This window comes from Taeniopygia guttata, chromosome 1 (genome assembly GCF_048771995.1).
Source record: "Taeniopygia guttata chromosome 1, bTaeGut7.mat, whole genome shotgun sequence".
NCBI lineage: Eukaryota > Metazoa > Chordata > Aves > Passeriformes > Estrildidae > Taeniopygia > Taeniopygia guttata.
In genome coordinates this window covers 115,686,465-115,711,058 of record NC_133024.1, presented here as the reverse complement: position 1 = coordinate 115,711,058, position 24,594 = coordinate 115,686,465, and the positions used below count along the sequence as shown (strand labels likewise).

The 24,594-nt window shown below is 55.3% G+C and overlaps 1 protein-coding gene across 1 annotated transcript in view; it reads left to right on the top strand.

The window, feature by feature from the left end:
• The first annotated feature begins 2,899 nt into the window (after window positions 1-2,899).
• The window catches only part of DCHS1 (dachsous cadherin-related 1), a 43,775-nt gene continuing 22,080 nt past the window's right edge, over window positions 2,900-24,594 (top strand). Inside the window, exons 1-5 of the mRNA XM_030284897.4 lie at window positions 2,900-3,299; window positions 7,420-9,234; window positions 22,681-22,869; window positions 22,968-23,199; window positions 24,223-24,459. Coding sequence (XP_030140757.4) covers window positions 7,483-9,234; window positions 22,681-22,869; window positions 22,968-23,199; window positions 24,223-24,459 — 2,410 coding nt within the window. The 5' untranslated portion in view covers window positions 2,900-3,299; window positions 7,420-7,482. The remainder of the gene's footprint in view (window positions 3,300-7,419; window positions 9,235-22,680; window positions 22,870-22,967; window positions 23,200-24,222; window positions 24,460-24,594) is intronic.

Here is a 24,594-nt window from a genome sequence, read left to right as displayed (position 1 = left end):
ACCCCAGCTTCTTCAGTGTCTTATAAATTGGTCAGATGTCCCAGACCACTACCTACTTCCTACAGTTTTTCAGTGTGTCTCATGAACAGGGAGAGACAAAAATGTACAGTGGATTCCAGTTATAACTTCACAATATCCCAGTTCAAGGGGGATGATTGTTTCCATCAGTCTGCTGCTGACCATTCTCCTAATGCGGTGGAGAAGTTGTTTGTCTGATTTGCAATTAGGACATCCTACTGACTCTTCATTCCATGCTCATCCCTACTCTCGTGTTCCTTTCAGCAGGACTGTGACTTAGCCAGATGGTTCCCAACCTGTAGCATTTTTGGGATTATTCTGACTCAGATGCTGAACTTTGTACTTCTCCTTATTGAACTTCATGAGGTTTCTGCTAATTTCTTTCTGTGAGTTTCTAGACACCTCTTTGGACTAAAAAGCCATATATCAGTGATCCCTCATAGTGTCACCTCCTGGATGTCATCTCAGGGAGTCTTGTACTCCATTGTCATCACAGAGCATCAACAAAGACTGAACAATACTGGCTCCTAAATCAGTGCTTGGTATATTTTGTTGGCTGCTAGACACCACCTCTGTATTGAGTCTCTGATTGCTACCCTTACAGCCCAGAGGTGCAACCAGTCTTCAGCCCACCCAATGTTCCATTCACTTGGACCATGTGTCCTCAGGCTGTAAACTAAAACTCAGTGGGAGCAGCTGTCAACACTGTCAAAGCACTTTGCAGCCACTGCTATCCTTTCATCCATACAGCCAATCATTTGGTCAGAGAAGCTAATGGGCTGCTCAGGCATGATCCGTGCTTGCTTAATCTGTGCTGACTATTCCTGATTGCCTCTTTGTTCTCCATATGGTCAGAAATAGATTCTGAGACAATTCAGTCCCTGAGTTTTCCAGGTGTGGTGATGACCTTCACAAACTGGTAGTTTCTCTGAGTTCCTTATTCCCTTTCTTAAAGGTGAGTGTAATGTTTGAAAAATAGAATCATAGCATGGGATGGGTTGGAGGAGCCTTTAAGGGTCACCTACTCCAATGCCCCTGCAATGAGCAGGGACACCTTCTATTGCATCAGGTGACTCAGAGCCCCATTCAACCTGATCTTGAGTGTTTCCCCACCCTCACCATAAACATTTCTCCATTATACCTAGGCTGAATCTACTGTTTTTTTGTTGTTTTTTTTTTTAACCATCACATCCTGTCATTAGAGGCCCTGCTAAAAAGTCTGGCCTCTGGCCCTATCTTTGTCATAATGGCCCTCTTAAGTTCTGGAAGGGGCTCTAAGATCTTCCCAGAGCCCACTCTCTCAAGGCTGAAGAACCCCAACTCTTTCAGCATGTTCTCACAGGAGAGGTGCTCCAGATCTCTGATGATTTTTGGGGCTTTTCTCTGGATCAATCCAACAGGTCTGTGTCTTTCCTGTACTGAGGACTCCAGAGCTGGGAGCAGTGCTCCAGATGGGGTCTTTCCAGAGTGGAGTAGAGGGGAGGAATTATTGCTCTGGTCCTGCTGGCTACACTCTTGCTGACAGAAGCGAGGTGCCCTTAGCCTTCTTGCCCACCTGGCACATACTGTCCCATGTTTAGCCACTGATAACCAGCACCCCTTTTCCAGCTTCCTAGCCACTCTCTTCCCAGCCTGGAGTGCTGCCTGAGGTTGTGGTGATTCAAGTCCAGGACCCAGCACTTGGCCTTGTTGAACGTGATACATCAGCTGATCAGCCCATCAATCCAGCCTGTCCAGACCCCTCTGCAGAGCCTTCCTACGCTCCAACAGATCAACGATCCTGCCCAACGTGGCTGAATCCATCAGCCTTCTCCTTGTCCTTTGTTACCAGTTTGCCAGACATGTTTATCAGCAGGGTACACTGTCTTTGAAATTTCTTTACTGCCTGATATTCCTGTAGAAACTCCTTTTACAATTCTTTGTATTTCTCAACAAGGTGAGCTCCAGCCTTCCTCACAATTTCCCTACACAGCTGGGCACAGTCCCTATACTCCTCTGTTTCCACTGCTTGTGTGTTTCCATCTTGCTCTTTAGTTTGACCAGCAGGTCCTGACTCAGCTGTGTCAGTCTCTCACCTTCCTTGCCTGATTTCTTGCACATGGTGATTGAGAACTGTTGTACTCTACACAAAATGTCATTAAAGTTCTGTCAGAGAAACAAGAGACATGATAGCTAAGTCAAGGCTGAAGTTACTGAAATTGAAGCAGGCACAAGATTGTAAGGACCATCTGACCATCTCAGAGCACACTGAGCCATGGCCTTTAGCAGATGATCTTAACAACAGACCCTAGTCAACAGCAGTTTCTCCACTAAGAAATCAAAGAAGGTCCAGCAGCAGATACGGCGCTAGAGGCTGCGTGGCTCCAACAGACACAGAGACTGCTGAGACCTTTCTGGAGCAGGAAAAACTGCCTAAGTTGCCAAGCTGAGCTGAGGAGCCAGCTGCTGGCTCCAGATGCCTGGACAGTCATCAGTCTTGGTGTTTTCCCCTGGCATAGACTGGTGGAGTCTGTCCCTTGTAGCACAGGCGCATTGAGAGAGCATCTTCCAGCCTGGACCTTAGGAACCCTGATATGAGTCAAGGTGTTGGGAGGTCACAGGTACTTGAGCTCTGGGTTATGTGCTGAAGAAGCAACTGCAGTAGTGAGGAAAGAGTGGCCTGTGATCATGTCCCCACATACTCCCAGCGTCGCCCACAGTCTCATTTCATCCCCTGCCCATCCCTCTCCCTACCCGGTCCCGTCCCACTCCTGCTCCGGCGCCTGCCAACCCCTTTCCATTTTCTCCGGCTCCCGGCACCCAGCGCTTCCTTCCATCCTTCTGTACCCCGGGTCCAGCCCTTTCTCCCTCTGCGTGCCGATCCTGCTCCCCGACCCCTTGGAGCCCGGCCATACCGACGCACCGCCCGCACCCCCGCTCGCCCGTCCGGGGCCGCCTTGAGGCCGTGCTCCGCCGGCGCGCTCCGGTACGGGGCGGGGAGGGGGGCGGCGGAGGGAGCGGGGGGCTGAGGGCGGCGCTGGGTCGGATTTCAGCAGGAGCCTTCGCGCCGAGCCAGCGCCGAGCCAGCGCCGAGCCAGCGCCGACCCGCCGCCGAGCGCTCCGCGGGGCCACAGCCGCACCGGGGCGGCCGCGGCACCGGGGGAGCACCGGAGCGCTCGGGGCACTGGAGCGGCCGGCGGTACTGGAGAGACCTTGGCGCCGGAGCAGCGGGGACGCTGCGGGACGTCGTGGCGGGGCCGGACCCTGCGGGATGTGATCGCCGCCGGCACGGGACGCGCAGGGTAAGTCCTAGCGCCGGGGCTCGGCCCCTGCCGGAGCCCCGCACGGTGGCATCGTTGTACGGTGGGACCGAACCGGGACCGGGACCAGGCGCTTTGTTCTGCCTCCGCGGCGGAGACAATGGAGCTGGGGGGGCGGGGGAGAACGGGGGGACGCGCCCGAGGCGGCGCAACACCGCGGACCCGCGGCCGGACCGGGCTCGCTGGCGATCCCGGCGCTGGCGGCTGCCGGGCGGCACGGCACGGCACGGCACGGGACGGGACCGGGCACGGCACAGCACGGGACTGGCGCTCACGGTGCCGCTGTAGGGCAGACCCGCCGAGGGGAGGGCGCTCAGCGGAACCGTGGAGGCGCCGGGCGGAGCGGGGAGCAGGGCTGGCAGAACGCCGGCACCGAGGCCGCCCGGTGCGGGACGTCCGGGAGCACCAGGAACGGGGACAGGGAGCGGCAGCGGACGCCGGGCCCGGCGGCCGGGGAGCCCCGGGAGGCCGGAGCTCGGGGGAGAGCGAGCCCCAACAGCCGGGGGCTCCCGTGTACAGGGAGCAGGCGAGGTCCCGCAGCGCCTCGGCCACGGGCACAATCTGGCAGGGGCCGATGCAGCCCGGGGATGTCCCGAGTCTGGGACTGTGGGAATTGGCTCCGGCGCGGAAATATTTCATTAGACTTTCCTTTGTGGGGAATGCGTTCTGAGAGACAGGAGAATCCCCGGGGAGCCCCAGTGTGGCACAAAAATGGGATTCACAAGGATGCAGTAGGGACTTAACTGCATCCGTAGAAAAGGAGTGCCACCGCCGCTCTGACTGCCCGGGGCCATATCGGAGGGTCATGAGGCTGTGTGGCCGGGCTGGGAGCGAGCAGAAGGGTGACGGTCCTGCAGGCCCGGGTGGGAGATGGTAGGAGAGCCAGGAGGCACGGAGGTGGCTGTAGGTAGTGGTAGGCTGAGGAGAGGCTGGAAGTGAGTTGTTAGCCCAAGGCTGCACTGCAGGCAATCAGGGCTGTGCATGGTTTTGAGGGCAGATTATCTGAAACTAGAGAGAGAGAATCTCTGTGAATGTACAGGAGGAGAGCATATTCCAGGTCAGTGACCAGTGCTCAGCAAAGATTAAACAGGCTTCCTCTTCTGGACTGGAGTCTCAAAAACATCATTACACAAGTCACAGCCTCTCTTGTCAGACCTAGGGTATGGCATCAGCAGCATCTGCAGCTTTCATGGAGCCTTCGCACAGCAAGCACTCTGACATCTGTTTGTGGCATGCACAGTGGGTGCCGTCTTTCCAGCTCCTCTGCTGGGGCTGCTGGGAACCCACTTCCCCTTTCTCATGGCTGACAGAAGGCGCAAGCTGCCACTGGCAAGGCTGCACACAGTGGTCCCAGTGTAATTCCACATCTTTTTTCTTTCAAAACATCACACATCTGCTACGTGTAGGCTGGGCTCTCCTGGTGCCCCAGCCTGTCAGCTTTAGGCTTAGATGGATGTTGCAGCTCGCTCCATTTTAGCTGCCTTTCCTGTCAACCTCATCACCATGGCTCTGGACCTCAAAGACCTATGTGAAGAGATTCTCATCCCGGCAGTTTCCTTCAGAGACTCCTGCTGCCGTTCTTCACAAGGGATCTCGGTGCCCGGTGGTGGGAGGGACAGAGAGGGAGCAGGGCAGTGTGGCTCACATTACACAGACCAGCCAAGCCAGCCCTGCACTGAGCTCTGCTAACTGAAAGCAGCTGTTCAGATTTTGTGACTCTGCATCCACTGAGGTCACTGCTGTTTCCCTCTGACCCAAACCTGCAGACCCCATTGTAACAGGGGTCTGCTGGTACCAAGGATGGCTAGTACCTCTGACTGCTGCAGTCTAGTAATGTTCAGTTCCACCTTTGCTGAAAGATAGACTTGCTGTGAAACTACTCAGTTCTATCTGGGGAGGATAGAGCTTAATAAGCTTATATAGACTTTCATCACCAGTTTTCCAGCCCAGGGATCCTAATTTTTGTTCCCTGGTTGTGCTAGTGCTCTCAGCTGCTTTTCACACTCCCCAGATTCACTTTTCAAGTCTCTCTTCTCCCCTCCGGCAGTCCATAAAGCCTTACTGGCTTCTGAAGGCAACATTACTAATGGAACCAGGTGGGCTTTTCCCCATGTCTGTGCCCTGATTTCTTCCAGACACCACCCAAGAACCAAGAACTGTTAGCTCTATCCTGTCCTTAATCAATGAGGTTGCCCCGGGGAATCTTGGGCTTCTACCTGCTTTTCTACACTTTTTTTTTTTTTTTTTTTTTTTTTTTTTTTTAATTTAAGCTCCTGCCAAGGCTTTAAACTCTCTGGCCTGGCCCTTCCCATGACCTGAGCATCTGGAGCACCATTGGAATGGTGCAGTCTCATCACAGAAGCTACCTCAGACCCTATTCCTCCAGCACTGCCTGTTCTGGGGGTAGGCAGTTACCCCTCCATCTGGGGAATTAAAACTAGCTCCAACAGAGAGGCAGACCTGTCTAGACCACAGAGTTAATGCAGATTCCCAAATCACAGCATGCAAAAGTATTTTCTTTTGACTTAAGGTCCTAGGATATTGTGAGGGTTCTCATCTGCTGGGTGCAAGAAGAGCATGTGGATTTACCTCAGACTGTGTGGATAGGCCTCAGACTAGATGCCCACTGAAGTAAACATTTCTTTATGAATATAAAATACTTTTAAATTATTTTGTTTCTGTCACTAACCCAGGATTTACACAGGAAAAAAAAAAATCTAGACAGTTGATCCGAGGTGGGAAAGGGGAAGCAAGAATACCATCCTATGTGCCCTGGAAAGGGTTAACACTGCCGTGGAGTTCTTTGGTCAAGGGCTGATACTCTTAGTCCCCAAACTAGGCATTGCCAGCCACCTCCATCCTCCAAGACAGGGAGGTTCTTGCTCCTGCATCTGACATGAGCGGCTCCTGAGTGTGGTTATGGGCCCAGCAGCGAACGCTTTCAAGAGAGTCCAAGAGTGAGCTCATGCTGCCGCCATTCCCGCAGACCACGAAGCTCGTTCGCTGGGGCTGAGCGGGTGTCGGGGTCGGTGCTCCTCGGCAGCTCCTCGGCCGCTGTGCTATTGCGGCTGCTCTTGGGTGGGGAGGGCAGTGCAGGGCTGGCAGCCTGCGGGCACGGGGCGGGTGTCCGGCGCGTCTGCGTGTCCGGCTGCGGTGCTGCAGGAGCTGCGGCTGGCTGTGCGTCCCTCCCCCACTGCTGCAATGAAATGCAGTTACGGGGAAAGGGAGGGAAGGAGCCGGAGCCAGCAAGGAGCAGCGAGAAGGAGACAAAGGAGGGGAGTGAGCAGCGGAGGGTGTGGGACGGAGCAGCTGGCAGCTCCGAGGGAGTCGCTGCGTTCCTACGGCACTGCCACCGCCCTCCATGGTACCGGCTTGGGGCACCCACAGATCTCCGTGCCAGCCCAAACAATGAGCATGGTCTGATTTTATCCCGGGCATTCCCAGCTGTGGGCACATCCTTTGCAATACATCCTTCTTGATTTATTGTTCACTGGATGGAAGCCCACTCCAGTTCTGTGCTCCTACCCAGGGACACCAGATTTGCACTTAATGGGTTTTTGGCACCTATGCCCCTGAGGTCCTGGCTCACTGCTGGGGAGAGAGGGGGGTAGGGGCTAGGGTCTCAACCAGTGACTCGCTGAGATATCTGGTAATCTGAGACCAGCTTTTTTCAGGGTGGAGAGATGCAAGGCTGCTGTTTGCCCAAAAACCTCTGTCCTCTTGCAGATGGGCTCTGAACCTCACAGGAAGCATTCAGCTGTTAAAGACACAGGGGCATGCTGCCCTGGGGCACCTAATTCGAGTGCTGCCAGGCAGGCAGTCTTTGGGAAGAGCACCTGAGGATGTAGGAAGCACCTCTGTGACAGGGTCTGAGCTGCTCTCCTCGGTGCGCTGTCAGGTGTGCGCTGCTGGGCTGACTCCAGGTGCTGTCCCAGGCTTTTGTTCTCGACAGGCTCTGACATATTGTCACATTTGCTTCTTGTGAGAGACAGGCGTTACATAGTGATCGGGCAGCAGGTACTTGGCAGGCCTTCCCTCTCCAGGCTGTTTTCTGTCCTTCCTTTGCTCCCTCTTAACCAGTATCCTCTGGTCTGCATTCCAGGCAGGATTAAAGCGAACTCTGCAAAGGAGATCAAGCCACCCTCTGCTCTGCTAGTTGCCAGCCATGGAGCAAATGAAGAGGTCAACAATGCTTCTGCTGGAGCTGCTTATTCTTGGGGGCTTGAGAGCAGGGATGGGCTCTGCTGTCCTGGGCACCCTGGATCTACAAATAGATGAAGAGCAGCCGGCTGGCACCATCATTGGGGACATCAGTGCTGGCCTACCCCCTGAAACTAGTGCCTACATGTATTTCATCTCAGCACAGGAGGGCAGTGGCGTCTCCACTGACTTGGGGATAGATGAGAATACTGGGATCATCAAAACAGCTCGTGTCCTGGACCGGGAGACTCGAGACCACTACAGCTTCATTGCTGTCACCCCAGAGGGCATCACGGTAGAAGTGAACATCCAAGTGAATGACATCAATGACCATGCCCCAGCGTTTCCCAAACAGCACAGCACCTTTCAGATACCGGAGCACACACCCATTGGCAGCAGATTTCCCTTGGACCCGGCCTTTGATGCTGACAGTGGCCTCCTGAACACACAAGGCTACATGATTAAGGGAGGGAATGTGGGGCAGGCCTTCCGCCTGGAAACGCGTCGAGGACCCAATGGGGTCCTATATTTGGACCTGGTGGTCAGCAACGTTCTGGATCGGGAGAACCGTTCATCATACTCACTGCTGCTGGAAGCCTACGATGGGGGTTCTCCGCCCCGGAGCACCCAGATGACACTGGATGTGTCCATTCAGGACATCAACGACAATGCCCCCAGCTTCAACCAGAGCCGCTATCATACGCTCATTTCAGAGAATCTGAAACCTGGCAGCAGCATCCTGCAGGTCTTTGCCTCTGACGCAGATGAAGGTGACAATGGGGATGTGATTTATGAGATCAACCGACGCCAGAGCGATCCTGACCAGTACTTCACCATTGATGCCCGGACTGGAGTCATCAAGCTCAACAAGGGTCTGGACTATGAAGTGAGGAAGGTGCATGAGCTGGTGGTGCAGGCAAGGGATAAGGCTGTCCATCCTGAGGTCACCACAGCCTTTGTCACTATCCATGTGCGTGACTACAATGACAACCAGCCCACCATGACTATCATCTTTCTGAGTGAGGATGGCTCCCCACAGATCTCCGAGGGAGCCCAGCCCGGACAGTATGTGGCACGCATTTCTGTTTCCGATCCCGACTATGGAGAGTATTCCAACGTTAATGTCACACTGGAAGGAGGAGATGGCAAGTTTGCCCTCACTACCAAGGACAACATAATCTATCTGATCTGTGTGGACCAACTTCTGGATCGGGAAGAAAGAGACTCCTATGATCTGCGGGTGACAGCTACAGACTCAGGAACACCCCCGCTCCGGGCAGAATCAGCCTTTGTGCTGCAAGTGATGGATGTTAATGACAATCCCCCGCTCTTTGACCAGCAGGAGTACAAGCAGAGCATCCCTGAGGTGGTGTACCCAGGCAGCTTTGTCCTGCAGGTGACAGCTCGTGACAAGGACCAGGGTCCCAACGGGGAGGTGCGGTACAGCATTCTGCATGGCCGTGACACCCACTCCAGCTGGTTTACCATTGACCCTGCCACTGGCATCATCACCACTGCTGCCCCTCTGGATTATGAAAAGGATCCTCAGCCTCAGCTCACTGTACTGGCCACAGACCGGGGAACCCCTGCCCTCTCTTCCTCAGCTGTGGTGCACGTGGCCTTGCAGGATGTCAATGACAATGAGCCAGTGTTTAAGAGTAACTTCTACAACGTGTCCCTGAAGGAGAACACCCCTGTTGGGACCTGCTTCTTGCAGGTAGGTACAGGTATTGGGGCCGGAGCTCGGCCGAGGCACAGCCAGGGCTGTGAGCAGCCTGGGGTGGGAGACCTGCCAGTGCAGGGTGTTTGCTGCAGGCGTTGTGGCTTTGACAGGCAGCGTTTGCAGCAGGAATGCTGGAGCAGAGATCCCCACCTTTGGTGTGAGTCCAGAATGGGGCCAAGTTGTGTACATCCTTTCTCTGTGCAAGCAGTGGGCAATGTCACTGCCACCGGGCACACTGCAAGGCTGCCCATCATGCAGAGCATGGTGTGGGCCTCTCTTGAGGTGGGTCCTGCTGTGCCAGGCCTTGCTTGCATCAGTGTGGAGCTACCTTGCAGCCAGGATGCTCAAAATGTGGCTAAGGAAAGTGATACTGCCTCTGGGAAAGTGCCTGTACCAGGCTTCGAACTTTCCTCTCCCCCTGTGAGGTCGTTAGCCCAAGTTTATCAGTGTTGGTAAGGGTAGTTGTGAGCATTAGCATTAATTATACCAATGAGTTAATGAGCTGAGACACGTGCTGCTGCACCAGCCTTGATGTAGCAAGATGTTGCATCTGGGGCTGGAGAGCTTTTGGGCCTCCAAAAGCTCTGTGACAAACTAGTGATGCCATTGGGATTCTGTGTGTTCTGTGTTGGGTGTTTCTGCTGCAGCTCAGGCCCTGGAACCCTGGTTCCTGGGGCAGGTGATGCCACCTGCGTGAGTTGGGGTGAGGGCAGGTGTGGGGGTGCAGTGAGGCAGTGCCAACCATGGCAGCATCCAGGCTGTCCATAGGGACAAGCACCAGTGGCACTGGGGGCACTTCCTTGCTGGAGGTGTGGGGCACTGGGATGTCTGGCTGGGACTATGAGAAGGTCTGGTGCCAGGCTGGTGAGAGGGGGCCCAAGGAGAAAGGAAGAACAGAAATTCTGGGGCCCATAAGACAAGGTTGGAGGAGGTCCTGTGATTTGGCCAGGTGACCTCTAGGTCACCCTGGAGGTGGCAATAAAGAATGGTCTATGGGTGCCCTCTGAGTACACTGCAGGGGCATGGGGGTGTGAGTGTGGGCTGGGGAGGATGGATGGGCTGTGGGGGGGGGTTTGTGTGTGCATGCTGGTGACTGATGGCGTGGGGTGGGAGTGCTGGAGAGGGGCGTGTTGGGCAGTGAGTGTGGAGATGGGGTAGGAGTGTGGCTGGAAGGAGGAACTGAGTGGGAGCAAGGCCCAGGTGTGGAATAGAGAAGGCATGTGGAGCAGGGGCAAGTGTAGGATGGCATAGATTAGGGGGCTTGGGGAAGGGTCAAGGGACAGTTAGGGGGAAGAATGGGCAGGAGGAGTGAGTGGAAGATGAGGCGGAAGATGTAGGTCAGGGGAGATTTGGGTTTGCTTTGTGCAGGGCAACACTACACACTGTCCCAGTCTGGGGTGGGTGGGGATGGGGCAGGGCTGGGGACAGAGATGGGGAAGGGGTCAGGGGTGGGTCAGGGCCAGGGTCAGAGCAGAGGTGCTGTGTGTCCTGGCATGAGCATGGCAGCTCCAGGCCTGTCCACAGCCCCTGAAGGGAGGCCCCCCTCTTTCCTCGTCCGTGCCTTCCTGCTCAGCGCTGCTCACCGTGTGGGAAGGCGTTCTGGAAATGCAATCGGAGATGGCGGCTGGGCTCCTGACGGCGGCTGTGGGGCCGGGCTGGAGGGAGCGCGCCCTGCAGAGGAGCTGGGGCGCCCCGGGCGCACCCACGAGTGTCCAGTGCATGGCTACCTGGCTCTGCACTGCGCAGGGACAGGGCTGGCCTGGCAGCTGGCAGTGACCAAGGCTTGGCCCCATCTCGATGGTTTTGGCTTAGTGCTGGTGTTTCGTTTGGAAACAGCGTGGCTGGGCTGAGCGCAGGTAACTCCCACGCGGCCTCGGCACAAAGCAAACAGCTCACACATCTGCTGCTGCTTCCTCTGAGCCAGGAAATGTGAGAGGATGGGAAAAGAGGCTGGCCAGGCCCATGGCTTGATCGAGGATGGAGCAGGAGCCAGCCGAGTCTGGGAGCTGGGCAGAGCCAGCTCAGGGAGCCCTGGCCTCGGAGCACAGCTGCCTGGCATGGCCACCCCTGATGCCTCAAATAGGAGGGCTTCAGAGGGGCTGCCAGGGTTCATGGTGGCCAGTGCCCAGCACTGCTCCCCACGAAGCTGCCTGTGTCAGGTGTGCTGCCCCCACAGCCCTTTTGTGCTATTGCTCCTCCATTTCCCTATGGCTTCCAGGCATTGGGGCTCATCCTGCCTCGGGACAGTTAAGTATCTTTGTCAAAGTCTGGGTTTTGTCCAGATGCACACAATGGTCATGAGTGCTCAGGTCACGGGCAGACCCTGCCAGATGAGGTACAGGGCACAGGACAGTCACCCAGGTTAGCACAGAACTCAGTGGGTTTGCTTCTTTGTTAGTCTGCCCCATTTTAAACCAGAAAACCCTGGGAGGAGCCTGTTTTTAGACGGGGATGTCTACTCTTCCATGGACAGGACAGAAAGGTGGGGAAGGAGGGAGTCCCTGTGAGTGAGCAGGAGAGACCTGAAGAGTTGCTACAGATTATCTGCTCCCTTGCAGACTCCATTCTGTCTGCCGGGACAGCCTTTGTGTCTGAGTATGAACAGGGATGAGCAGAGCAGGTTGCTGGCCTGAGCTTCTGAGAAAGGAAAAGGAACTCATAACATCTTCTCTGTTTATTACTCGTGTTTACTATGGGCCAGGTCCCACGGTAGCAGACTGAGCATGAAGCAAAAGGAAATAGCAAACTCGCTGTTCAAATCTGAGATGAGAAAGAAACACTGGTGGAGACAGAGCCCAGGGTAGCAGTGAACATGAGACCAGCAGAAAATGGAGCAGGAGATGGTCCTCAGCTGGCTGCCCTGCTACTCTCTGCTGCCATGAGCTGATGATGCAGAAGCTTTAGGGCACTGGACCCTGTTTCAATGCTGTGGTCCATGATGTGAAGCACCGCTCGGTATAAATTCACCCTGCTGGTTTAAATTTGCTTTAAACTTTTGACTGTGTACCAGCACACTGCATGCGTGGTCAGATAGTGTTTTTCTGAGACTTTGACTTCTCATGCTAAATCAAGTATTGTCTGTGCTCTGGCAGAGAGAACTGTGAACCCCATATGGTGAGCATGGGCTTATTGGACAGCAATCTGAATGACATGGAGTGGTGGTTTACTGGTTCTTGCATATATCCAGTATTGATGATTTTGGAGCCAGGGTTTACATACTGCCTTTGCATCTGTACACAAATGCTGGGAACATCAGAAATTAAAAGCTGACCAACAATGCACCTAATGTAGAGTCTCTGCGGTTTTGAGGATAAGTCTGATGAGTGTCTAGTTCTGGTTTGTGATTCCATGGGACATTCATGGGCAATGCTACATGCACATGCTACATGGGCCATGCCCCAGGAGGGAGATTTGGATGAAGAGCTGTAGGCTACACCAGGCCACATACACTGTATTACCACAAGAGAGTCTGGAGGGCTGTTCCTGATCCTTGGCTGTGCAGCTGGAGGGGGCTGTGCAAGGACATGGAACGTAGCCATGCAGGGACCCTGGGGCAGCACGAGGACTAATGCTCACCAACTGCGGGCAAGGAAAGTGGTAGGAGGCAGGGGGGCACTGCTGCCTGCATTTGTGTTCTTAGGGCAAGGGATTTAGTATCAACCTCTTTTCAGACCTTTGCACAACATAGAACAGGCTTCCCCCTCCTTAGAAACAAGAAGACAAGCTTTCCAAAGCGAGATGGGGAGACGCCTGAGAGCGTGCTGGGGAGAAAGAACAAGGGGAGGGAGAGTATCACAGTCCTGAGGAGCAGGCTGCCATGTGGGGGGATCTGGGGGTACACAGGACTGTGGGAATGGAGGGGATGCTGGTACATGGGGGGGTAGTGGGGGGAGGTGAGTGCTGTTGTTACCGCCAGAAGAGCTGCATTTGTTCCAAATTCCTGTGAAAGTTATTTCCTTGCGCTGCCAGCAGCCTCCTCCTGGGCTTGGCACAGCAGCCAGCGCCATGATTAATTCAAGTAGCATTTCCCCTGGAGCTGCAGCAGCTTTTCCACTGCAGCTGAGAGGCCCCAGCCCCTCGCGCTCCTCTCCCCCCATCCTCGGCTCCTCCTCCCAACCCCCTTGAACAGCTCCCTCCTTCCTCTGTGCAATCCCCAGCCCCCTCACAGCTGCCCCTTTTCCCTTACCTCTGCTTCTGCTCTAGGCCCCACAGAACTCCTCTTTCTACCACTGCTCTTGCTCACACAGCTCACTCATCCATGTCCACCCACAGCCCCACTCACACATGCTGCCCTCCAAAGGGCCAGTCCTTCTGCCTCTCTCCTGTGGCCCCAGTCACCAGCATGCTCTCCCCCTGGACCCCAGTTTCTGCTCCCTCTTGTTCTCCCCACAGCCCTCGGTCAGTGCCAGCTGCAGTTGCCTTCTCCCCCATAACCCTTGCTACTGTGACCCAGGGCAGCTCTCCTCCAGCTGCATAGCCCTTAGGACATGCCAGCCTCTCCCTGCTCCCTGTGGAATCTCAGAATGGTTTTAGGTGGGAAGGGACCTTCAAGATCATCCAGTTTCATCACCCTGCCATGGGCAGGGGCACCTTCCACTAGACCAGTCCTGGCCTTGGGCACTTTCAGGGATGGAGCAGCCACAGCTGCTCTGGGCACCCTGTGCCAGGACCTCCCCACCCTGACAGGGATGAACTTCTTCCCAACATGCCATCTAACCTGGTCCTCTGGCCGTGTGAAGCCATCCCCCCTTGCCTTGTCACTCCAGGCCCTTGTCCAAAGTTCCCCTCCATCTCTCTTGGAGCCTCTTTAGGCACTGGAAGGGACTCTAAGGTTTCCCTGGAGTCTTTTTGAGGCTGAACACCCCCATCTCACCCAGCCTGTCTACAGAGCAGCTCCATGTCCTCCTGATGTTAGAGGCCCCATCCTGGCGTTGCTCCCTAGGCTCACCCTGCCCGTCATGCTCAATCTTGTGCTGACCCCAGCCCAGTCTCTCCTGCACATCTTATTGATCCGTGTCCCATCTTTTTGTATAGACCTTCTCTGAGCACTCTCTGCCTGAGCTCCATATGGCTGAAACCTAGCCCCTTACCTTGGTTTGGGGTTGTTCTCACTTCAGTGCCCCGAGGTTCCTGCCATTTCTGCCCTGTGGTGTGGCTGCCCCATTCAAGCCCCCCACCTTGAGCACTCTTCCCAGCCCTGCTCTGCTCCAGGATTTCCTGCCCCTATCTGCTCCCCAGCTTCCAGGTCCTGTTCAGCTCCTGCACCTTCTATGGGGTTCCCAATGCCCTGTAGCTCCTGGCTACAGGTGCCATTTGAAGAGCGAGGACACCTGAGAACCCAGGTGCAGAACTTCACTCCTCGTCCATCTGTGCCCTGGTCTGTTCCTGTGCTTGGAGGTCCCTGGGCTCCCAGAAGGGTGCTGGGCACTCCCAGGCTCTCTCACCTCTTGCCTAGCCCCACTATTCACATCCAGCCTCCCTGCCAGTGTCTGTGGTTAACCCACTTCCCCTCACCCTCTGAACCAAAGGCTTTACCCCATCTCAGGGCAGCCCCTGCTCCCCATGCCCAACTACATGTGTTTCTGTCAGCCTGTGTCTGTCATAGAATCACAGAAGGGTGGAAAGGGACCTGAAAGTCCATCTCGTTCCATGCCCTCCATGGGCAGGGACATCTTCCACTAAACCAGGTTGCTCCAAGCCCCATCCAGCCTGGCCTCGGATGCCAGGACTGGGGCAGTCGCAGCTGCTCTGGGCAGTGTGGAGGCCCTGGCTGTGGGACCACCAGCCAGACTCCTGCCCATGTCTGGGGCCTTGGGGACCCAGCAGTGCGAGCCAGCAGCGCCGGCAGCTGCGCTGGGGCTCCCTGGACAGGGGGTTCTGGTAGCCATGGGGTCTGACCCTTGCCTTGGCCACGTGTGCTGGACTGTCCCTGGGCCAAACCCTGACCCTGCTCCCTCCCCTGAGACCCGGGTGTGCTGGAGGCTGAGACAAAACCCTGGAGACAGGAACGGCTCCTGAAATAGCTGCGGGGCTGCTCCCTGGCCACTTTTAGCTGGTCAGTGGCTGTGCCAGGGCTGGGAGGGCAGGACGCCTGGCACGCACTCAGGCGCAGGGAGCCGTGCGTGGGATCGCTGACCACACTGGCGCCAGCCTCCCCTCCTCTCCCACCAAGAGCCGTCACTCAGAGGGGCGGGAGCCCCAGAGCCAGATGTTTGCCAAAGCCACAGCACAACATGTGCGCAGCAGAGCCCCAGCCATGGCCAGGCTCCAGATGAGTTCCCTGCCTGCTGACTGCGCTGGCTGGAGTGGGGAGGATGGCTGAGGAATGGAGCCCGAGCTGCTGAGCAGGCTCCATCACTTCACAGCACTGTGGTCTGGGCTGGGGCACAGGTCACCAGAAGGGCTGTGAAAGCAGGAGATGTGTATAAGGGGCTCTGGTGATGTGCTTGAGATGGGTCTAAAGGAAGGGGCAGCTTTGACTCCCATAGGGTGAGAGACCTGGGAGTGGGGCTGTACTTCTGAGAACCGTACCATCTCTGGGAAATGTAGGAAGTCTGTTGTGCCATGGCTCCACTTGTTCTTCCTGTCTTGCTGAGGTACTGGGAGGGGGTGTGAAGTTGCAAGGCCTCAATAGCCATCACTGCCCTCCCAGCTCTCCATGCAGTGGGGATAGGCACGCTTAGCCAGGACCCCGCTTCCTTTTCAAAGTCTGATGCTCTGGTTTCTTGCTAACCCTGAGTCATCTTGCTGTGCTCTTCTGCCCAGCTGTAAGGCACTCCAGCAAAGCCTTCTCACCACACCTGCAGGCAAGGAGGGACAGGTAGCAGATGCTACTGCCTGGTGTGGTCAAGGCTGCTATGCAGGGATGAAGAGCAGATCAGCTCTCTTGGAACAATTTGAGCTCAATGGGGAACTGGGGTGTTCAGGAGAGTCTTTGGCTGGAGATCACAGAATGGTTGAGTTTGGAAAGGACCTCTTGGGAAAGTCTAGTACAACCCCCCCATGCACAAGCAGCACCATCCAGAGTTGGTTGCACTGAACATCCCCACTTTCCTGGGAAACCTCATAAAGGAAAAGTGCTTCCTGATTTTCAGAGGGACTCTCCTGTGTTCCAGTGTGTGCCCATGCCCTCTGATCCTGACACTGGGCACAACTGAGAAGAGCCTGGATCCATCCTCTTGTTGCCCTCTTTCCTGTATGAATGACACCCTTCCTCCAGGCTGAACCATCCCAGTTCCCTCAGTCTTTTGTCACAGGAGAGGTGCTCCAGTCCCTTCATCATCTTTGTGGCCCTTCACTGGACTCTCTCCAGTATGGCCATCTCTCTCCAGAACTGGGGAGCCAGTACTATACTATAGGAGTGCGGAGGAGTACTGTACTGTACACAGCTCCAGCTGTGGCCTCACTACTGCTGAGGAGAGGGGCAGGATCCTCTCCTTGACCTGCTGGCCACACTCACCCTGATGCTGCCCAGGACACCATTCTCCTTCCTTGCAGCAAGGGCACATTGCTGTCTCATCTTCAGCTTGGCACCACTGGGGACCCAGAGGGCCTCTCTGCTGAGCTGCTTTGCAGTGGTGCAGCCTCCAGCATCTGCTGGGACAGGGGATTGTTTTTTCCCTGGGACAGAACTGTGCACTGTCCCTTATGAACTTTAGGAGGTCTTTCGTCCCTGCCTGCAGCCTCTCAAGGTTGCCTCAGATGCAACTTGACCCTCTGGCAAATCAGCCACTCCTCCCAGTTTGGGGTCATCAGTAAACATGCTCAGGGCACACACTGCACCATCAAACAGGTCATTAGTGAAGATGCCAAACAGGACTGGGGGCAGAATTGACCCCTGGGGCACACTGCTAGCTACTGGCCTCCAAGCAGATATTGTGCCCCTGGCCACCACCCTCTGGACAGGAGGCATTCAACTGGTTTTCAGCTGAATGAGGATCTCATGAGGGAGAGTGTCAAAGAATTTAGTGCAAAGATTTGCCATAAGGGGAAGCTGTGCTCACCACTCCTGATGATTTTTTGTTCTTCCCATGCATAAAAATGGTTTCCAGGAGTAACTGCTCCATCGGTTTCCCTGGGATCAAGGTGACGCTGATTGTTTTGTAGTTACCTGGGTCCTCCTGCCTTACTCTTGAAGATAGGAGAGATTTACCTTCCCACAGTCTTCAGGCATCTCCCAAACACAATGACTCAGCAAAGATTATTGTGAAGGGCCTGGCAGTGATGTCTTTCACCCTGTTCTCTGAGACCTGAGGCTCCTGAAGACCCATCTTACTAGTAGAGAGTAAGGGAAAGAGGGCATTAAGTACCCCTGACTTTTACATGTCCTTTGTCAACAGGTCCCTAGTCTCCTTCAGCTGTGGGCCTACCGAGCCTTCCTTTTGTCACCAATTACTTATAGGAGCCCTTCATGTTGACATTGACATCCCTTGCCAGATCCAAATCCAGCTGGGAACTGGATGCCAACAGCTGCGTTCCCATGTAATTACACCGATCAATGAATGATTTCAGCAGAAGGTAGCCCAGATGTGTTCCCCAAACCCTGCCATGGCAGCAGCCTCTTCTACACCTATCCACAAAGTCTTCAAAACACAGCATTGGGGTCATCCCTGGGTCCCTTAACACATGCCCCGATCTCAAGGGCATATGCCTTTTCATTTGCATCCATTGTCTGACAGAAAAGATGTATTTCTTCTGGCACTTTCATCCAGACCCTTTTGCTCATTACAGCCCCCAGGCATAGCACTGCTCATGAACCTCTCCCCAGAGCCTGTCTTTCAACCTGTCTTTCACCCACCCGATTGCCCAGCCCTCGAAACTGTAACATCCTGCCTTGGATATGAGGACAGTGGGAGAAGGTGTCAAAATCCTTCCTACAGTCAAGGCTGTCACCCACAGCTGTCAGCCCTTTGACCCCAGATGCCATCACTCCATCACAGGGAGCAAACAGGATCGGCAATCCATGATGGCTCTTCCCTTCCAGGATCTTTCATGTGGCCTAAAACATGCTAGAAGACTCACTCCAAGATTCTCCTAGGGCTCAAAGTGTGGCTGTCGAGAATGTAGACCCTCAGATGATCCTTTTGGCCTTTTTTGAAGGTGGGATGTGAGACTTGCATTCCTCCAGGTGTCAGGGATCTCCCCTGGTTTGCCCTGACATGTGACGAGCAGCCCTACAAATCCATTTCTTCAGCATCCATTGATGCAGCCTGTTGAGTCTCATGGATTCACATGGATCAATCTTTTCAAAGAGATACTGACTCTCTCTTCACCCCTCTCTGGAGGCTCCCTGAAGCCTTTTGAACAGCATGGAGGCCTGGGAGGCTGGTGGAGACTGAGGTAGAGGAGGCACTGAGTGTTCCAGTCTTACCTGTGCTGCTGCTGCTGATTCCACACTCAGAAGTGGGCCCTTCTTCGGGCCTTCACTACCAGCACAGTGCAGTGGCTCTTCCTGGCACGCTCAGGCTTGAACTTTGACTTTGCTGACACACTCCTGACATGCCTGGCAATGTTTATAGATTCTACTTATGTGTCTTGCCTCTGTGCCAATCTCAAAGAATTGTGGAATGGTTTGGGTTGGAAGGGACCTTAAATATCATCTCTTTCCACCCCATGGCCATGAGCAGGGACACCTTCCACTAGACCAGGTTGTTCCAAGCCCTGTCCAGCTTGGCCTTGGACACTCCCAGGGATCCAGGGGCAGCCACAGCCTCTTTGGGCAACCTGTGCCAGGGCCTCATCACTCTCATAGGGAAGAATTTCTTCCCAATATCCAATCTAAACCTACTTGCTGTCAGTGTGAAGCAGTTCTCCCTTGTCTTGTCTTTTGAGGCCCTTTTAAATAGCGTCTCCATCTCATTGGCTCCCTTCAGGTACTGAAAGGCCCCAGTTAGGTCACTCCAGAACCTCCTCCTCTCCAGGCTGAACAGTCCCAGTTCTCTTAGCATACAGCACCTTTTGCACGGCAACTTAGCCTGGAGGCCCCTGCTTAGCCCAGGCCATCTGCTGAGGTCTCTGTGTTTTCCTGAGCACTGGGATGGGCTCTTCTGGAGTGTACTGTCCTGAAGGCTTGACAGCTTTCCTGAGCTGCCTTAGCCTTTAGTGCTGCCTCCCATGAGATCCCTTCCATCGACCAGTTCCCTGTAAAAGCTGAGGTCTGTCTTGCAATCCGGGTCTGTACTCTGCTTCTCTTCTTCCTCACTACCTTTAGGATCCTGAATCTGCTTCATGGCCACTGCAGTCACAGCTACTGCCAACTGCCACATCCCCAATTAGTAGTCCCTTCTAGGGACACTGGAATTCTTTGTGAGACCAGGGGTTTATGATCCTATCTTCCTTAGGTACTGCTGCTTCCTTGGCAGCTTCAGGTCAGGAATATGCTGGCAGAGCATTGATGTCCTTGTGCTTAAAGCCTTTAGTGTCTGTGTGGGCTCCATTCAGAAGTTAGAGGTGAGGGCAGTGGGGCTGCCATTCAGGCTCAGAACCCTGGCTCCTGCTCCCACATATCCGAACAGCAGGACTCACACGGCCCCAGTGGAGAGTTTCTTGGGCAGTTCCACAGGCAGCTCCACCCCGTTTCCCTCTTCTTTTCAGGCAAACATCAGGAGCCTCATGAGTGAGCTGCAGTAAAACCAGCTGTGGATCCAAGATTTGGGGTGGATGCTAAATACAGAGCCTGGGGCTGCCTTGCATTAACTTCTAGCAAAGTTCCTGGAAAAATGTCCATGCTTGGCTTAAAAATTTCCAGAAGTGGTGGACTCACCGCAGGCTTTAATGAGCCCTTTTGGTGGCTAATTGCCCTCACAGCTGAAAATGTGTCCCTGTCTCAGACTGCATGTGCTCTCAGTCTGCAGCAGTGCATGCCAGCTGAAATGAGGTGGTTGCCATACCTGGTGGCTGGTGGTTCCTGTGATGTCTCTTGGGAGTCCCCAGGAGGCATCACCCAGCTGCAGCAGGAATCCTGCTGTCCCTGGGTCTGGTGTCAGGCCTTGCTGAGCGTGGCTGCCCACAGGTAGTCAGCCAGCCCCATCCCATGGGATTCACACGTGGAGTATCAGAAGTCTGCAAGCAGAGAGCTGGGACTGGGGAGCAGCAGCCACTGCCCCCCTCCCTCTGCATGCAGTGGCAGAGCACAGAGCAAAGTGTCCAGTGGCCCCAAACTCAGCCAACACTGTAACCTGGTTCAGCAGGTGTTTGCTGTTCCTGTGGCTTCTCTCTAGGCGCCTATTTATCATCACCCATCCAAAGGAGACAAGAACCAGGTGCAGGGCTCCAGTTGTAGTTACACCAGCGATGTGACCTCTCTTAGATGCTGTGTAGGCTCATATTGGGCAGAGTTTTTTGTTGGACCAGCGATTCACAAATGGTCCCACCACAGGATGGGACAGTGAAGCAGTAGATACATGGGATACCTTGTCCTGGCTGCACAGTCAGGGCTGGTTCTGGTACCAGACTGCTGGCTCCACCAGTTATCTTGCTGGAACATGGCTCTGGGTACCAGGAACCCACCAGGGAGATGGTGCTACACTACACAGTAGTGAGAGCTCATCTGTTGCTTTCCTGTTCCTGAAACCTGGCCCAGGTCTTGTGGCAGGAAGCTGGATATTCCTCCTTTGAGTATTCCTAAGAGTGGCACCCATCAGAAGATGGTTACAGTGGGGAAGGGAGATTCCTCTGGAAGCATCAGAGCCCCTGGGCTAAGGAGCCTGAAGCTGCTATCTCACTCTGCAGCAGAGTGTGTTGCTCTACAGTGATTAAAGCAGCAGATGTCCATTTTGGATAACCTTCAGAGTGAGAACTAGTTCATTCTGAACTAGTGAATTCTAGTTCTAGTGAACTAGAACTTTCCTTTCTGAAGGAAAGAAAAGTCTTTGTTTACCATATAGTACCTATTCCAGTCACCGTGGCAACTGATTATGCATTTCCATCTGGTGGAGAAGGCTGGCAGCTGACCCAAGGAATGGCAGAGGCACACCGGGGTGTGGGTACAGGGCTGCACCCCGGGCATAGCAGAGGCACACCGGGGTGTGGGTACAGGGCTGTATCCCAGGCAGGGCAGAGGCACACCGGGGTGTGGGTACAGGGCTGTATCCCAGGCAGGGCAGAGGCACACCGGGATGTGGGTACAGGGCTGTATCCCAGGCAGGGCAGAGGCACACCGGGGTGTGGGTACAGGGCTGTACCCCAGTGATGACAGGCAGCATGGAGCCACTATACTGGTAACCTGCATATGCGCTCCAGTGATGTCAGCAGGGTCAGATTTGTGCTCTCTGCTGAGCAGCTCGCCAGGAAGATGGGCTGGGGCAGTAGGGAGGGGGATGGTGAGCTCTAGGTGGGTCCAGTTTCCCAAAGTGCCTTCTGACCCAGTTCTGTCACAGCACCTGTGTTTCCAAGTGCTCTGCAGCTGGAGTGGGGAGGGGGGATCCTGTTCCATGGTGCTTCTTCTGGCAGCTGCTGCAGGGTTGGGGAGCAGATCCTCTGCACGGGAGCCTGGTGTTCACTGGAGATGTGGTCTCAGTTTCTCCCTGCAGGCAGCCCCTCAGACCACAGGCAGGGCTGCTGGGAGTGCCGCAGGTGCTGCCTCGCCTTCCTGCTCAGGACAGGGTGGTCCCACCCCTGCCCACTGACCCCTGCAGGCCCAGCCGTCCCGTGTCCCCTCAACCTTGTTCCTCCATCCCTGATGACCAGGCTCGCAGCCCCCAGCCGGGCCCTCGGCTTGGCGCGCGCGCGGCGTTCCTGCGCTCCTCGTGCGGAGCCGAGGCCCCATGGCTGCTGCGGGGAGGAGCTGTGGCTGACGAGGCCTGAACTCCACTTCACCCGGGCCTGGCCCAGCTGCCTTCCCCCAGCTCTGTCCCCCAGCTTTGTTCTCCACGGAGCTCCCAGCTGGTGGAGGAGCTGTGGGCAGGGATGTGGAGTCAGGAGCTGGTTTCTGCTGACCTGAGCTCTGTAGGAGCGTGAAGGGGGAGCTGGGGAGGGCAGGCAGGGAGCAGCATTCCTCCTCCTGCTATGTCTGTCATAGTGGGTGCACTTCTTGTGCTACAGGTAACATGAGTCTGGACAGTCACAGGGCAGTGCCATCCTCCATCCTCAGGCCTCATGTCTGGGGCTGTTAGACAGAGCCCTGAGAGCAGGAGAGAGCCAGGGCCATGGTGACAGGGGGGTGACTTTCTTCCTGTCCCATCCTGAGTGTCTTTGGAGAAAAGAAGGAATAGAGGTGCAGGGGCTGCTGCTGCTGCAGTGCTGCACATCCTGCAGAAGAAGCAGTGGCTGGTCTGGGAGGCAGGCCACAGTTTCTGTCACACTGCATTGTGATGGCCAGCTCCGAGGGTGGCACGGTGGCTGTGGCCATGGAGCAGAAGGTGGCACTGGGGAGTGGTGGTGGTGCTGGGCTGGGTCTGGCTGGTGGTCTGCTCTGTTCAGGTGGTGCCTTCCCTCCCACAGGTGACAGCCACAGACTCAGACAGTGGTGCATTTGGCTCCCTTTCCTACTCCATTGGCTCTGGCATCGGCAGCATCATCCCCACACAGTTCAGCATTGACAAGCACTCAGGGCAGCTGTGCACGGTGCAGCCCCTGGACCGTGATGAGGGCACATCTGCCTATGACTTCACCATCATTGCGGTGGATGGGGTGAGTGCTAGCAAGGCTGTGCATGCGATGCTGCTGACCCAGCACGGTGCAGGGCTCGCTGCTGTCCTTGCACTGTCTCTGACCTGGTGCCTCCTCAGGGCGGCCTGAACTCCATGGTGTATGTGAAGGTGTTCCTGGAGGACACGAATGACAACCGGCCAGTATTCTACCCACTGGAGTATGCTGCCAGCATCAGCACCCAGAGCATGCCAGGGACAGCCGTGCTGCGTGTCACTGCCCATGACAAGGACGAGGGGCTCAATGGGAGGGTGACGTACCGCATCGTCCTGGGAAACTCGCCCCCGCTCTTCTCCCTCAACAAGGATACAGGTGAGATCTCAGGCAGCCAGAGAAGGCAGCAGTTGGAGCACTGTGATGTGGGAGGTATCAAAACCAGCCTGAGTGTCACTGATTGGCCACCTCAGCAGTGTGGTCTGTCTCCAGAGTACGTCTGTTCCTCTCCCTGCCACATCTTTCCCTGCTAAACTTCCTTAGCCTCTGGTAACCCCTTTCCAGACTCAGTCCCTGACTTTTTGTTTCTGCTCCCTGTTCTGTTCTTCATTTGTCCTGTCTTCCTTCTTCTCCCCATTCTCCATCTTGGACTCACTGTGCCCTTCCTCTTGTGTGCTGATCACACAGCCGTATGATCAGCTGTATGATCAGGCTGTATCCTGCTTTCTTTCTTCTCCCTGCCAATCCCCTCTTCTCCAGCTCAGTTAAGTCTCTATAACTCTGTCACCCTTGATCCCACAGTTCTCATTGCCTGCATCTGCTCGAAGCCAGAGCAATTTCTGCTGGGGAAGTGGGTGCATGGGTACGTAATGCGAGGGGTTCTCGGCAGGACAGAAAGGTGCATTGGGAAATCTGCACACTGGTTCTCAAGTTCCCAGCAGGTGACTGGGAAGGTGACAAGCCCTACCAGCCCTCCTAATGCAGGGCCACCTCCTTTGTAAGGCCTATCAGCTCTGGTCCTTCACTTCTGTATCCCCTCTCAGATCCTCTCTGCCAGTCCAGGGCCTGCTTGCTGTGTTATGACACTCACCCTGTGCCCCAGATTGGAAGCCCTCTCCCCACCTTTCACTGTCCCAAGAGCTGCCTTCTGGCTCATGTCCCACAGCCTGTACCACTGCTTAACTCAGAGCTGGGTGTAAGATAAAGTGTGGAGGATTTGGGGAGGCTTTCCTGGGAGAGCTCCACTCATTCACTCCAGCTTCTTTGTGGTGGCTCCCAATGTGATGCACATTGTTTCCTACCCCTTCTGGTTTGTCTTTTCCATCTTATGGTTTGGCCTGTCCCCTGGTGCCAGGTGACAGGGGTGCAGCACAATGCCACATCAATGACTTTCTTCCTCAGGTGTCATTTCTCTGTCATGGTCTCTGAGTGGCAAAGCCAACACCCTGGTGCAGCTGGTGATCTCTGCTCAGGATGGGGGGGGCCTGCAGGCACAGCCGAATGCCCGGGTAAACATCAGCATCGTGGAGGGCACAGTCTCACCCCCTGTGTTTGAGCAAGCTCAGTACTTCTTCAGCGTGCCGGAGGACATGCCACAGGGTGCCAGCGTGGGGTCTGTCCAGGCCCAGAACCCGCCAGGTATGGCCTTGTCCCTTTTGCATGTTGCCACTTTCCCTGTCCACACACCATCATTGAGGTCCAGCATCCACCAAACTTCCTCATGGAGTGGCCCTACTCCGAGAGCTCCACACACTCACACCTGAGTGTGCACCT